The sequence below is a fragment of the Sinocyclocheilus anshuiensis genome, unplaced genomic scaffold (genome assembly GCF_001515605.1).
Source record: "Sinocyclocheilus anshuiensis isolate Anshui unplaced genomic scaffold, SAMN03320099.WGS_v1.1 scaffold447, whole genome shotgun sequence".
NCBI classification, from domain to species: Eukaryota; Metazoa; Chordata; class Actinopteri; order Cypriniformes; family Cyprinidae; genus Sinocyclocheilus; species Sinocyclocheilus anshuiensis.
In genome coordinates this window covers 3,153,365-3,168,568 of record NW_015552615.1, presented here as the reverse complement: position 1 = coordinate 3,168,568, position 15,204 = coordinate 3,153,365, and the positions used below count along the sequence as shown (strand labels likewise).

At 33.3% G+C, this 15,204-nt stretch overlaps 1 protein-coding gene across 1 annotated transcript in view; it reads right to left on the bottom strand.

Annotated features, from left to right (window-relative positions):
- The window catches only part of LOC107666126 (regulating synaptic membrane exocytosis protein 4-like), a 35,030-nt gene that overhangs the window by 2,406 nt on the left and 17,420 nt on the right, over nucleotides 1–15,204 (bottom strand). Inside the window, exons 2-5 of the mRNA XM_016457286.1 lie at nucleotides 11,550–11,688; nucleotides 3,955–4,067; nucleotides 2,426–2,527; nucleotides 1,993–2,132 (exon numbers count right to left, since the gene is read on the bottom strand). Coding sequence (XP_016312772.1) covers nucleotides 1,993–2,132; nucleotides 2,426–2,527; nucleotides 3,955–4,067; nucleotides 11,550–11,688 — 494 coding nt within the window. The remainder of the gene's footprint in view (nucleotides 1–1,992; nucleotides 2,133–2,425; nucleotides 2,528–3,954; nucleotides 4,068–11,549; nucleotides 11,689–15,204) is intronic.

Below are 15,204 nucleotides of genomic sequence, written 5' to 3'. Positions count from 1 at the left end.
TAGTTCCATTAATCCAGATTAATCTAATTACATAGATTTTAAGAATTTTAAATGTATATAATTCTTCTAATCCATAAATTCAAAATTGTCATTTTTCAATTTATCATAGTTCATAATGATTTTTTTTGCTAGTTCTATTAATATGGATAAAATATCACAATTTGAAATGTATATATTCCTTGTAACTTCATCAATTCATAATTGTCAATTTTTTATTTACCATAATTCTTCATAATGTTTTTTTGTTAATTCCATTCATCTGGGTGAATCACATAATTTGAAATGCATTTGTGACCCTGGACCACAAAACCAATCATAAGGGTAAATTTTTAGTGTACGAAAGCTGAATAAATAAGCTTTCCATTGATGTATGGTTTGTTAGGATAGGACAATATTTGGCCGAGATACAACTATTTGAAAATCTGGAATCTGAGGGTGCAAAAAAATCTAAATATTGAGAAAAGTTCTTAGCAATGCATATTACTAAGCAAAAATTAAGTTTTGATATATTTAAGGTAGGAAATTTACTAAATATCTTCATGGAACATGATCTTTACTTAATATTCTAATGATTTTTGGCATAAAAGAAAAATCGATAATTTTGACCCATACAATGTATTTTTGGCTATTGCTACAAATATACCCCAGCGACTTAAGACTGGTTTTGTGTTCCAGGGTCACATATAATTCTTGTAATTAATAAATTCCTGATTCAAAATTTTGAATTCATCATAAGTCATAATGCTGTTGTTATCCTCATAATTCATAAATTCACAAAACTCAATTTTTAATTTATCGTAATTCAATAATTTTTTTATTTTTTTAATTATTATTATTTCAGTTTCATTAGTCTGGGCGAATCTCATTTCCAGATCACTCCAAAATGTAAATAAATTATATTTTGCAGAAAGAAAATAAATCTCATTTTAGGAGCATTTTTAGTAGCTTTTTTTTTCCATGAACATTTTCAAAAAAGCTTCAAATCCAGCACAACAAATTCTTTCAAGGTGCATAATTCGTTTACAATTAAAATAGTACATCATATTTTTTCTTAATTAAAGTAAAAGAAATTCAGTGTTTTTGTATTACAGTTATGAGAATTAGGGGGAAATGTGCATTGTGTAATGTGTAAATAATATTACATTTTATTTGTATTTTTTGTGACGTAATATGACATGTACAATCTTGACAGATTTTGTGTGATTCATCCATCTTGCAGCACAAACTGAATAATTAGAATTTCCAAATATGATAATGAATGTGTCAACATTTTGAAGAATAACTTAGCCTAGATCAATCAGAAAGTTCCCTGAGATTCATTACATAATAATGACGGATGTTTGGATGGAGGATGCCGTACATCAGTGAATAAACACATGCAAATGATGTTTTTCCCGCCACCTGATGTTCCTCAACATCCTGCAGTCTGTTCTAACCTTTAATGTTTGTTGTGACAGGCTTTCATAAATGTTGTCCTTAGAAAAATGTCTAATTCGGAGAGATATGAAATGTTTCCCCCTATTCCTTCAGCGCTGCTAAAAATAAAGTGTTCACTGCAATGCTGTTTCTTCACCAGTTCTCTCTGCAGTGGAACTAAATGATCATTCACTGACATCACATCACCTACAGAGAAATTACACCAAATTGGAAAAGACGTGGGTAAACTTTGCCGTAAATTAGAGCCTATTTTCTTTGTCATTTAAATAACCAACCAGACAGATGCATCTGAAGTGCTTGACACCTTAATGTTAAATGCATTAAGCAATTCAAGTACTCTAGCATTAGTTTGCTGGTTCGATGCAGATTTATAAGGCAAGCAACACTATTTATATTGCTCATACTTGCTAAACAACCCCTAATGCTAAATATTTAAGCACTTGGAAATGTTTTGCTTGGTGAACAATAAAATGCAAGTCCCTCTGATGCATCCTCTGGTGGAGTTTTGCACAAGTAACCCTCATTTTCTTCATAAAAGGTAAAAATCGAGTTTACCTGTACAACCTTCCCCTGTGGGCTCTCTGAAAAAACAAGGACTTGATTGTAAAGGGGATCTAATGATTTCCGGACAGACTTCGTCTTCTTTTTGGCAATGCAGATGCCATTTTCCAGAAGGTAGACTTTAATGTAGGCCGCTGAAAGGGAAGAAGGAAACAAAAAAAAATCAATAATTCAAACGGCATCCTTGAAATCCACAAGATATTGAAAGCTACTTTGAAGAGCCACTGATTTAGACGTCTCTTTTCAATTTCCTCTAACACACATGCTCGCTTTTGGATAATGAATGCTCAGATAAGAATAGGAAAACAATCTAAGAGAAACGTGTGTATTTGAGAACCAGTCTATAAACATTTGCAGTCAGTTTTGTGCTCTGGCTAAATGAATCTAATCGCTATCAGGCTCATCCCTCTGTCTGATGAAGAATCACCTGGAGGGCCCTTAGATCCAGGCTTCATGATGAGTCCTCGAGCCTGAATGATCTCCACCTCCAGCTGTCCGTTTCTCTCCATCAGACCGATCTCAACATCTCCTGCAGACATTAATACCCACGTTAACGAGCGTCAAGTGACACGTGGGTGACACGTTCCTTTTTTAATAGCATTGTGTTGATCTATGTTGGTAATAAGGTTCCCTTTGTTAACATTAGATAACTACATTAGTTAACATGAACTAATAATGAACAACTTATAATAATATATTTACTAATACATTATTGAAATCAAATATTGTATCTGTTCATATTTAATGGACCTGAGCTAACATAACCTATAAATGAATCGTATTTTATATTAATATTAATAAATACTGTAACATGTATTGTTCATTGTTTTGTTAATGCATTAACTAATGTTAACTAATGAGACCTTTTTGTAAAGTGTTAACAATATTTTAATGACCATATTTTCTCTGCAGTCTTATTTAATGTTGTTTTATTGATTATAAACTGATGGTTCAAGTTCTGGGTGCTGATTGGTCATTTTGGTTAAACAGCCACCATATAAACATGTTCTGTTGTTATTTACATGTCAGGGACTTCAATATAACATGAAACATACTCTAACAAAATTGATAATCATAATTATTAAAATTTTCTATTGTTTATGTCACATTTTTTTTGGTATTAAAGTATCAAAAGTATCACGTATCAAAATAGAATCTCTTTTCATGCATTCTAATTTACACTATTTTATTGAATATTTTGTCATACAAACGGAAAATTACCGACCACTTGTTGAACACATAAAAAGGTGTCAAGCTCTATCACTTTAGTTGCATATACAGATCTAAAAAGATACGTATCTAGTTGTAAAATTCTAAACAATATTTAAAGCAAAAAGACAGAGGCACAGTATAAGACAAATAAACTTATTTGTTTAGTGTTGTATAATTGAATAAACTATTAACATAAGAACCATTGATTTTAGTTAGCATATATGTCAAAGTATTACATATTAGCCTGAAGTATAACATATTTTGACAGTATATATAAAATTAATTTAATGCATTAAAATACAGTAAAATAGGAACTATTCATATATTAATATAATAGAAGTAGTAAGTATACATATTATATCTATAATATATAATTATTCTATTCTATTCTATTCTATTCTAGAAGCTCCAATACTAATCACAATATCAACATATTATGAACTATAGGGCAAGAAATAGAGGCAAAAATAGACAAGTATAATAATAATAATAATCAGCATTTTCAATCATTTTTTCTTTTATACATGATTTTTTTTTTAATTCTTTGTCAAGGACTTTCCATCACTTACATATACATATCTAAAAAGATGCATAATTTCCTTTATCATTTAACACAATACAATACAAAATGTGTATTTTTAAATACCTATTTTTACCTATATTTATGTGCATAAAAGAAAAGGACAAATTATAGCCTGTTCACTTGTACTACACTAACATGTAGTGATGTATAAGTGCACTCACCCATTGAAGTTGTAGCTAGTGTCTGTCTGCCCACAAACTGAGCAGGTCCCATCCCATCCAGAAAGTCACTAAACTGGGCGTCTGATGCCAAACACATGCCACTGTAGTTCAGACTAAAGGGAAGAAAACGGGGCAGTGTTATTGTGGAAGTGAATTCATTTTATTCATACACTTTATTGAGTGCTGTATTTTGTCTGCTGGATGGAACATACAGTGCTGTATTAACATAATGTTGAGAATTTTTTGTGTACATATATTTCATTGTTTTGAGTACTGACAACCTGAATTAAGCATGTGTGTGTTGCTTGTCATGGCTTTGAAGACTGACATTAGATGAGCATGTATGACGCATATTATGAAGGTTTCCTTCATTCTGCGATGGCTCAAGTGATAACGGCATGGCTCTGTGATGGGACGGGATCGATGGGCGGAAGGCACTTCTCTTTTATGTAATGAAGATAGACAGCCTTTCAGCTTTGATAGTGCCGAGTGCTCCGCATATAATCACACTGCTTTCCTGCTCTAATAGGCAGATTTGAGACGTTTGCAGCCAAACATTCATCACTTCAGTGTACTGTATGTGTTTCCAGGAGATAAGCCACATGCTCCGTGTCATATTCACCCTCATGACCTCTTGAAATAGGAGGTCTGGCCTTCATCTAATAGCACAACAGTGACTGTCCACTTTTTCATAAGCCTTCCGGAATTATTTTTCTGATTCATTTTCTCCCCCTAAAACATCTTCAGTAAAGAATTCTAAGCCTTAAACTAAACCAACAAGATCTTAATATTCTTAATTTATTATATTGTATTATAATAAAAGTAAAATAGCCATGTACCTGCTTGTCTCACTTAGGAAGCAATGCTCCTTTATCAACCTCTTATTTTTTCTTTTTATACATAATTTCTTTTTTACTCTTTAGCTAGATCTTCTTAAAGAAAATTCACTTAATTTTAGCTATCTACACAGGTGAAGAATCCCATATTGCTTATCATAGATTTTTCACTTTTTTTCAGCAAACAGAAGGTAGCCACTTGTGCTCGGATGAGATTAATTAGGTCTAATTTTATTTATTTTTTTTGTAACGAGATCCATTTTAGATACAGAAACAGATGGTGATGAAAAAAGTGTGTTTTCCTTTTGCAAGCAAAAAAAAGGGGGCCAAAGAGGGCAAAGGGGTGCGTGTTTGAGCAAACGTAACCCCCTCCGACATAAAGTGTTTTTACATTCTAGCTGTTTTGACCGACCAATGGCAGATGGGGTGAGTGTTCAGGAAACCTGTTCGAAAATAGTCATTAGTTTTGACACATTTCTTCTTTATTAATAGGTCTATATATTTTTATATTTATTTTAAAAAGCTACCCTTGGCGCTCTACGTGACTGTCGTTCTCTTGCTCTCCTTTCAAACCGTCTCTCCCTCCTTTCTCCATTCCCATTCCTGTGTGTGTGTTCTCAATAATCCTCAACACTAATGTGGACGGATTCATAATTAATTTTCTTTCTGCGGTTTGACCTCGATTCTCTCCAGCGCCCCTCCACCCATTCCCGGCTCGGTCTCTTTCGCTTGCCGTCTCCGCACAGGTTTATTTTTAAAATGCTTTTGGGAGGGTCTAGACGATCCTGATGCCTAATAGTCAGACCGGGCATCCCAAGAGATGCCATTTTCATCGCCTCCTCGTTCTTTTGCTCGTTTTTCACTCCATCCTGTCTCTTTGTCCCACGTCAATATCTAGTTCATCATTTAGTCTCTCGTCTGGTGTCTCTATCCGCTCATCTCTGTGTTCTTCAAGGAACAGTCATCATTTACTCTCAAGATGTCATTCCAAAGCCTTTTGGAACACAGACGGAGAATCGTCACACAGTCCATATAACCACATTAGAATCAGAAAAGTGGTCCATACAACTTATTTCCAAGTCTTTTCAAAATTTTTCAGTTTAAATATGAAAAAAAATAATTTTACTTGATACGCAAAACTGCATAAGATATTATTAAGACTTGTTTTCAAAGAACGTATCTCTTTTTTTCACATGATTTGAATAGCAATGTTGAAAAGAAGACTTAATATTTTATGCAGCGTTGCATATTTAGTAAATTTAGCTTGTTTTGAAGATACCTGTACACTACTGTCAATATATACACTACAGTCTAATACTTTTATTCAGCAAGAGTGCATTAAAATGATCAAAAATGACAGTAAAGTCATTTATAATGTTAAAAAGGTTTATATTTTCAAATAAGTGCTGTTTATTATTATTTTTTTAATTTTTCATAGTAATCCTGAAAAAAGTATATTAAGCATTCAAACAGAAAAAGGTTATTTGAATTATAATAAAACTTCATAATTATAATAATAATAATAATACTGTTTTTATTGTATTTTTGTTCTAATAAACTAAGCCTTGAGATGTTCAGAAACATTCAAACATCTTACTGATCCCAAACGGTAGTGTATTTACTGGAAAATGAGACAAATAAAGGCTAATTAAGAAATAAAAATAGAAAATATATAAATAGAAAAATAAAAAATAGAAAATAAACACACACACACACACACACACATATTATTATTTATATTTTTTACCAAACTTTTTTAAAGCACAATTTGAACTAAAAAAGCACAATGTGTGATACCATTGTTGTCCGAATTTATTGCTGATTTAAAATGTGTTATTGAAACGAAATCTTGACATATTGTAAGTTCTGATTTTCCTATTCAAGTAGACAGGAGCTGTACTTGAATGAAAAATAGCTGCTGAAAGATGGCAGCCAAGCGAACTGATTTTGAAAACAACTTTCTGTCCATCTGTTCATCTCACAAAGTTATATCATATGGCTTCAGAAGACTATAAGGCACACAAGTCAGACTACTTTTAAGGTCTTTTGCTGTGTATTTTTTTCATTATTAGGACCAAAATCTGACAGCTGTGGTCACAAGCTGCATGACGTTTTTCTTCAAAACATCTCTGTTTGTGTTCCACAGAAGAATGACGGTTGGGTTTGAGGGTGAGTAGATGATGACAGAACGTTCATTTTTGAACAAACTATTTCTTTCACCCTCTTCCTCTCTCGCATGTGACATTTCATCATTCTATCTGGCAAAAACGGAGAGTCATTATTAGTCACTGGCCCTGCGTGCACTGGCGTCAGCAGTAAACACACACGCATTACTACAAACGCTTCGGAGAGTGACAAATACACCTATCACCGCTCCACATATTACACGCCACATTCTTGATGTCACTCGAATAAACATTTGTCTGTGTTATGTGTTAATCATGGCGTCTCAGCGCACTGCTCTCAATTGCTTTATATATCACTGTCTCCGTGCTGTTCTTCTGGCGCTCTGGTATTCACTGCATGCAAACATTTTAAACAGATGCTCCGTTCCTGCATGCAAGTACAAGAGTTATTGTTTTCTGGAAAAAGTGAAAGGTATGTGGGAAATGTTTATGCATCTGAAATAGAGTGCAGACTTATTTTTAAATGTGGTGGAGACTTTAGCATATAATTCTATTTTAGCAATATTTTGAATTCGTTTTTATTTTTCTATTTACTTTTCAATTTTAGGTAAAGTTTTAATCATTTTCTGTGTTTTTGTCTATATCTTTATATAGTTTTTATTTAAATATATAATTATATATTAAATATACATGATTTTTTTATTTTATGTTAGTATATCAAGTTAAACTAAAGGAAAATGAGAGATGTTGCCTTGGCTACTAGCTGAAATAAAAGTTTTTTATTTTATTTATTTAATTTGATGTGATTTTTTTTTTTATGGTTTTAATTTTAGTTAACTATAATAACCCTAAATGAAGATGATCTGATGTTCAATTATATTTATATCTCTCAGATTTTTATCCGATCTATTTGAGAATTTATTGAATATCGATCTCAACATTTTAATTTTCTACAGAGGCCCCAAAAAGTATTTGGACACGTGTATGTAATGTATGAATTTCATTGTATATGAAATAGCATTGATTTTAAAGAAGGACAGAACATTCATGCAAATAATTTCACAAACAGAAGTTTGTTAGGTTTTAAATAAAAAAATCAGCAGATATACTGTTTATAATTAAGTTTTTGGACACTTTTTGGATGTCAAATGTCAAACCCGTGGTGATTTTTTGCTAGGACACCTGTGTGAACTTGAGGGCATTTTGCACTCATATTTACGTCACTGCATTTCAGTTTCTGGCTGTTTTAAAAAAAAATGCATCAAAAATGATTTTATTCAGGACATTTAATATGATTATATTTTTGGTCCATGCACCATGAGCAGTTCTTCTTTTGGAGTTATAATTAGGGCGTTAGATTGCTGCTTTCTCGCTTTCTAGGGCATTTTGACAGGTCCATTACATAAATCTCACTAATGTGACCTCTTTCGCAATTCTTGCTCCCCAAATAAGACATTTTTATTGACAAAAGTGGGAGCTGTGGAGGTCAGAGATGCAAGAGATTCAGATTGTTGTAAGAGTATCAGAGAAAGTGCATCAGATGCATACTACTATTTAGCAAAAGCACCTATAAAACCACTGTAAAGATATCTATGCTTCTATATCTGCACAACAGCTGCAGCAAGATGATGCTTGCTGCTTACTTTAGAAAATGTATTGATCTTTGTAAGATTTGCAATGTGTCAATAGACTATAAATTGAATTTAAATGTAAGGTTTTGTAAGAGACAACTGCAAAGAAATACTGCTCTGTAATGTTTTTATATTTTTTACTTTTTATGTTTTAATAATGATTTTTGTAAGTTTTAAGCCCCAATATTTTTTTAATATACACTTCATAATATTTTATAACTTTTTATATAATGTTTAGTCCTAGTTTTGAATGTTTTAATAATGCTCCTTGTAATGCTTTGTAAAGTTTTAATATTCTTTAATTGTTTTATAACTTTTTGATACAGTTGTTTGATTTTATAACATTTGACGTTTTTAAAGGCAAAAAGCCCCAAGGCAATTTACAAACAATATCTAATGGAGACAGATCAAATAAACACTAGATACTGAATACATATTAGAGAAACTTCTGTAGAAGCAAAAACAAAAAAAAAAAGCCACTGCATTAACTCAGCCTTGCTCTATGACTTTCCATCACAGTTGTTTGTCAAAGCCCAGAATGACAGTGAGTGTTTATGTAAAATATGTTTTACTCTGTCATGTATTCATGAGATGCATAAGATGCAATGTAATATGGTCAAATATCCTCAGCAGTGGCAGCCAAAACTGTAATCCCCATGCTCCATAAACTGCGCAGTAATCCCGCTGAATTGGGCTGGATTTTACTCCCATGATGGAGCTGCACAGGAAGAGCATCCAACTACATTACGTAAGGTTTGCGGGGAGTTTTTGTCTGTTTGTGAATTTCTAATGGAGCGCTGTAACAAAGAGTTTGAGGGGAAATTTATGCAGAATACACCGCGGTCAAGCATAACATATCGTTATAATTATGCAACCGAACATATTGTTTTTAAGTGAATTTTTTCAGAAGTTTTTGTCATTAATGAGTGGTGCTTATTTTAATGGTTTGTTTGAAAAATCTTCATGCATCTATTTAAAGTTTATATCATCTTGCATCCTCTCTTAAGGTTTCTATTTTAGCTTTTGGCAACTGCAAAGTATCCCGATACATATTGTCTTCATTTTAAATCAAATATCTATTGTTCATATTATCATGTTTTGTATAAAATGTGTACTTGTGCAATAAAATAAATGCCACTTTGATATTTTATTATCTAATGCAATGACATTCATGCATGTCCAAATAGTTTTGGGCCACAGTATGTCTAATGGTTGATAATTCATTAAAAAAATTAGTTTGTTCAATGAAAAAGAGCATTATTATTATTTTACTTTAATTCAAATATTGTGCAACTTGGCAACTAGCTGAAATAAAATAATTTTAAATTTATTTATATGTTTTTTTTGTCTAATGTTTCTAATGTTTTTCTAAGTTATAGTTTTAGATAATGATAATAGCCCTGGTTCAAACAAGCCCAAACCAGCAAATATCTTCTCCATTTATGTATCCAAACTTGTGCAAAACTTTCTGGCACATTGGAATTAAAGCTAAACAGCTTTTGTCCTCCACAGAGCTAAAATAAGACTACATCACGCAAAACTCAAAACCTGTGTCCAGGTCTGAAATGAGTTTACAGTACATCAACACAGAAGGTCTGAACTCTGGATTTCATTCAGAAATGGAGCCAGCAGAAAAAAGGTTTATTACTGAGAAGAGGGGTTTATATTGTTGGTTATGTAACTTATAGGAATATCTCAAACACTTATTGCTCGATATAAGATATAAGCACAATCTCCTGAGAGTTATTGGATGAGCATCCCTGTTTCTAGAGAAATGTAATGCAGTAACACATGCTATGTATCCCAAACCAATAAAATGGGAATGTGAGACCTGTGATTCCTGTATAACAGTGATTCCAGATTTTAATTTTGCGTTGTTAAACTGGTAAAACTGAAACTATGATTTTTAAATACAAATATTAAGGCTGTCAAAAGATAGAAAAATATCTCTTGTTTTTTTGTAGCTTTCGTAGGAAGAAAGCAAGAAAAAAAAAGAGAAAGAAAGATTTGTCTGGATGAAACATGTAGCTGAATACTGTATATCCAAAGGCTGTGTACAGAGGTAGATTTCTAAAGCTCTTTTCTCATCTCACACTTTTCCACAATGTAATATAACACTCTTTCCTATATTTGTCCCACCCAATCAAACTGATAACAAACGAAATAACAGATTCTATATTTGTTAGGCTTCTTCAGTTTGAGAGGAGGCAGCCGGTATTGATTTTTGTACATTTAAAGTGAGTCATCATTGTGATAAGGGTTATTTTTATAATATTAGTGAATGGGTGCCGTCAAAACAGCTGTTAAAAACATCACAATAATCCACAAGTAATCCACACCACTCCAGTCCATCAATTAACATCTCATGATGTGAAAAGGTGCGTGTTTGTAAGAAGCAAATCCATTATTAAGATGTTTTTAACTTCAAACCATCACTTCATATCCATAATATTGCTTTCTCCAGTGAAAAAGAGAGAAATCTCTTCTTATCAGAATTAGGAGTGAAATACGCACAGATCCGTTTAAAATGGTCCTAAACATATGTCCTAAAAATATGTCAGTGGATTTTGATCTGAGACGACAACAGGGGATGGACTTTTTCACTAGAGGAAGCGTTATTATGGATTATGGACCCAGAAGCCAGATGTGATGATTGTGTGTTAATGATAGATTCGTTTCTTACAAACACGCAGCTTTTGGCTTCACAAGATGTTAACTGATGGACTGGAGTGGTGTGGATTACTTGTGGATTATTGTGATGTTTTTATCAGCTGTTTGGACTCTCATTCTGACGGCACCCATTCACTGCAGAGGATCCATTGGTGAGCAAGTCATGGAAAGCAAAATTTCTCCAAATCTGTTCTAGTGAAGAAACAAACGCATCTACATCTTGGATCACCTGAGGGTGAGTAATTTTCAGCAATTTTTTTTTACATTTTTGGGTGAACTATTCCTTTAAAAGAAATGTAGTATTTTGAAAAGTACTGATTTATAATACTCACTTTCCCTCCGAGCCATAGCTGTTCATACTGTCCTCGATGGACTCGTGGCTCGCCTGCCGGACCGTACGGCTGGGCATCTCTACGGCCAGCCCTGTCTCTGTACTCCTCTGAATGCCCTTTAACCTGCGGCCCTCTGGGTCTGAAACAAAGTTCACCAAACCAACATTTAAGTCATAAGATGTTTGCTAGGTGGTTCTTGGAACCAAATCTCTTAGTCCCTCCTTCAGTATAATTTTCTGGGAATGTTTATTGTCCAGTGCATAAAAATGGTGTATCATGATCACACGTCTTCATAAGTCGCATGATTTTAGATATCATGTCTGTCGTGCTGTGTGTGTGACGGGTTATTGTGAAATATCCATGTTATTCTTGTATTTCTGTCTGAGCGGCAAAGGCACTGGAAAAAGCAAGTTATATCAAATCCTCTCCATATCAGACTGAATAAAAATGTTGTGATAACGTTGCCGCCAGGTAGAGCACTGGTTGTATTAAAAATAAATCCTTTGAAAAATATAATCTTCTTGTATAATTCAAGTATGTAGTGGTGCCTTATTGAACTCAGAAGGCTTAGAGAACATTCACAAAGCCTGGACTTTTCCTAGTAAAGTTGAAGGGGATCAGCCGCAGACTGATAGCTTTACAGCCCATGACCTCATGAATATATTTCTATTCAGAGAATGAGTTTCCGAGTCATTTCAAAGCTGAATGTCATCTCATAATTGTTTTGGTACTCATTTTTTGCATGCACTTTATATAAGTCAACATAATGTTCACAACCCATTTTACTTTCTTTCTGAGAGGAAAATATATATACTGTATTTACTACCGTTCAAAATGTTTTTGAGAGAAGTCTCTATGCTCACCAAGGCTGCAGTTATTTAATAAAAATACAATAAAAATAATATAGTGAAATATTATTGCAATTTAAAATAACTGCTTTCTAGTTGAATATATTTTAAAAAGTAATTTATTCCTGTAATTAAAAGCTGAATTTTCAGCATCATTACTCCAGTCTTCAGTGTCACATGATCCTTCAGAAATCATTCTAATATGCTGATTTGCTGTTCAAGAAACATTTCTGATTATTATCAGTTTTTGTGGAAACTGATAAAAAAAAAAAAAAATCACAATTTTTGATGAATCGAAAGTTTAGAAAACAGCATTTATTTGAAATAGAAACATTTTATAACAATATAAATGTCACTTTTGATCAATTTAATGTGTCCTTGCTGGCTAAAAGTATTAATTTCTTTCAGAAACTTTGGAATTATAGTATATTTTGTATTATTTTTTAAATCAATATTACTATTAATATTTTTAATATATTAAGTCACCACTGATTTCATGTTGATTTTAAATCTTCATTGAACAAAAACATTTTTATTTTTCATTGATCATCAAATTATTTCTATTTTCCAATGACTAATTAATACATATTTTAATTTCAAATTCAGGTTTTTTTTTTTTTATATATATATATAATGCCACAACAAGTGAGAATGATACATATCTTTTTTTTTTTTTTTTTTTGTCATTTCTGAAAACTGCATGTTATCTGCTGAAATGCGTTTGATCCACATGAAAAGCACACACTCTGCAGTGATGGTAGAGCAGCCATTTTCACAGCTTTCTCCTGGCCGTGAAGCACATGACCTAGTTAGGCCATTCCTAAAAATACATTCCTCTTTTGTCTGTTCCTGCATTTCTGGTGCGCTTGGCACATGCTAACTAGCATGTCAGTGTAACCTTCCAAAACAGAACATCATGTATCAGGAAATGCACTAGAAATGCCAGGGTTGCTATGGGAGACAAGAGCAGTGTGCTTCACTTCATCTCTCTCTCTTTAGCCTTTTTATGTTCGGCGAACATGCCTCAAAAAGTGATTTCACATTTTCACAAAAACAACACAAAACAAAAAAAAACAGCCAAATCCCAGCAAAACTTGATTTTTAGATGTGCTTTTGGGTGGTCTCCAGAGTGTTGGCACGTTTTGATTGGTTGTTGACATGCTGCTGTGTGGTTTCTTGGGAGTTGTTTGGTGGTTTCAAGTGAGTTATGAGCAGTGGTGTAGGCTACGGTAACAAAGTATTTTTACTTCATTTCTAGCCTACTTAAAGGGATAGTTCACCCAAAAATGAAAATTCTGTCATTAATTACTCGTAAGACCGTTCATCTTCAGAACACAAATTAAGATATTTTTGATGAATTCTGACAGCTCTCTGACCCTCCCATAGACAGCAATGTAATTACCATGATCAAGGTCCAGAAACGTAGCAAGGAGATCGATAAAATAATCTATGTGACATCAGGGGTTCAACCGTAATTTTACGAAACTATGAGAATACTTTTTGTTCGCAAAGAAAAACAAAAATAATGACTTTTCTCCAAAATGGCACCAGGGTGACGCGGAGGAGACGAATTGTTGAATAAAGTCGTTATTTTTGTTTTCCTTGCGTATAAAAAGTATTCTCGTAGGTTCGTAAAATTACGGTTGAACCCCTGATGTCACATGGATTATTTTATCGATCTCCTTGCTACGTTTCTGGACCTTGATCGTGGTAATTACATTGCTGTCTATGGAGGGTCAGAGAGCTCTCAGAATTCATCAAAAATATCTTCATTTGTGCTCCGAAGATGAACGAAGGTCTTACGGGTTTAGAACGACATGAGGGTGAGTAATTAATGACAGAATTTTCATTTTGGGGTGAACTTACCCTTTAAGTACATTTATTAGCTAAGTATCTGTACTTTATCGGAGTATTTTTATTTTGAGAAACTTTTACTTCACTAGATTTCAAAGCATAATATCATACATTTTATTCCACTAGAATTCTTAAAACATTTCGCACCTCGTTATTTTGAACTGGAGAAATCACCACCCGCTCCGAGATGTGATATCGGTGCGTGATTCATGAACGAGCCGATTCTTTTTAGTGAACCTGTTAAATCGGTTCGCAAATCGCACTGAATTATTCATTCGCAAACTGGACTGAGCGGATTGCAGCTGTTCTCGAGTCAACAACTCACTGTTTCAAATGATTCAGTCAGAGCGAGTCGCCAGTAAACAATTCAGTGAAGTCTGACTCAAAATAAGCAAAAAACGGGTTAAGGCTGGAAGGGATACAGCTGTGGGTACTGGGCATGCGCACATCAAAATAGCATCATTTTTGTCACGCTGTACAACAATAATTACTGTTTTTGCATTATTGTGAGTAGGTTTAGGGTTGGGAAGGTGTAGACGTTAATAAAACACTATCTAATAGGTAGAAAATGTAATTTATTGTTGGTTTTTCTGGCCGTAGCTGTATCCCTTCTAGCTACAATCCCAAAAATGGGAGATCTTCAGAGCTTGAGTGCATGCGTGACTGATGGCGCGAAAAATAAGTTACTAATGTTATTATATGAAAATCATTTAAGTCACGAATGTCAGCTGTTTGTGAACTAAATCTGTTGTAAAATGGCGAGCTGTTTAAAGAAGTGCTTAACGGGTTAGTTTTTTGGTAAAAATAAAATATAATACTTAATGCTCATGCATCTTCCCCATTGCCGAAGCATATGCTTGCATAGCGTTCTTCTTAAAATGTTATACATTTTGCCCTTTGTCTGTATTCACAGTATATTGTTTGTGAACACACATTTAGTTATTCCTCATTTT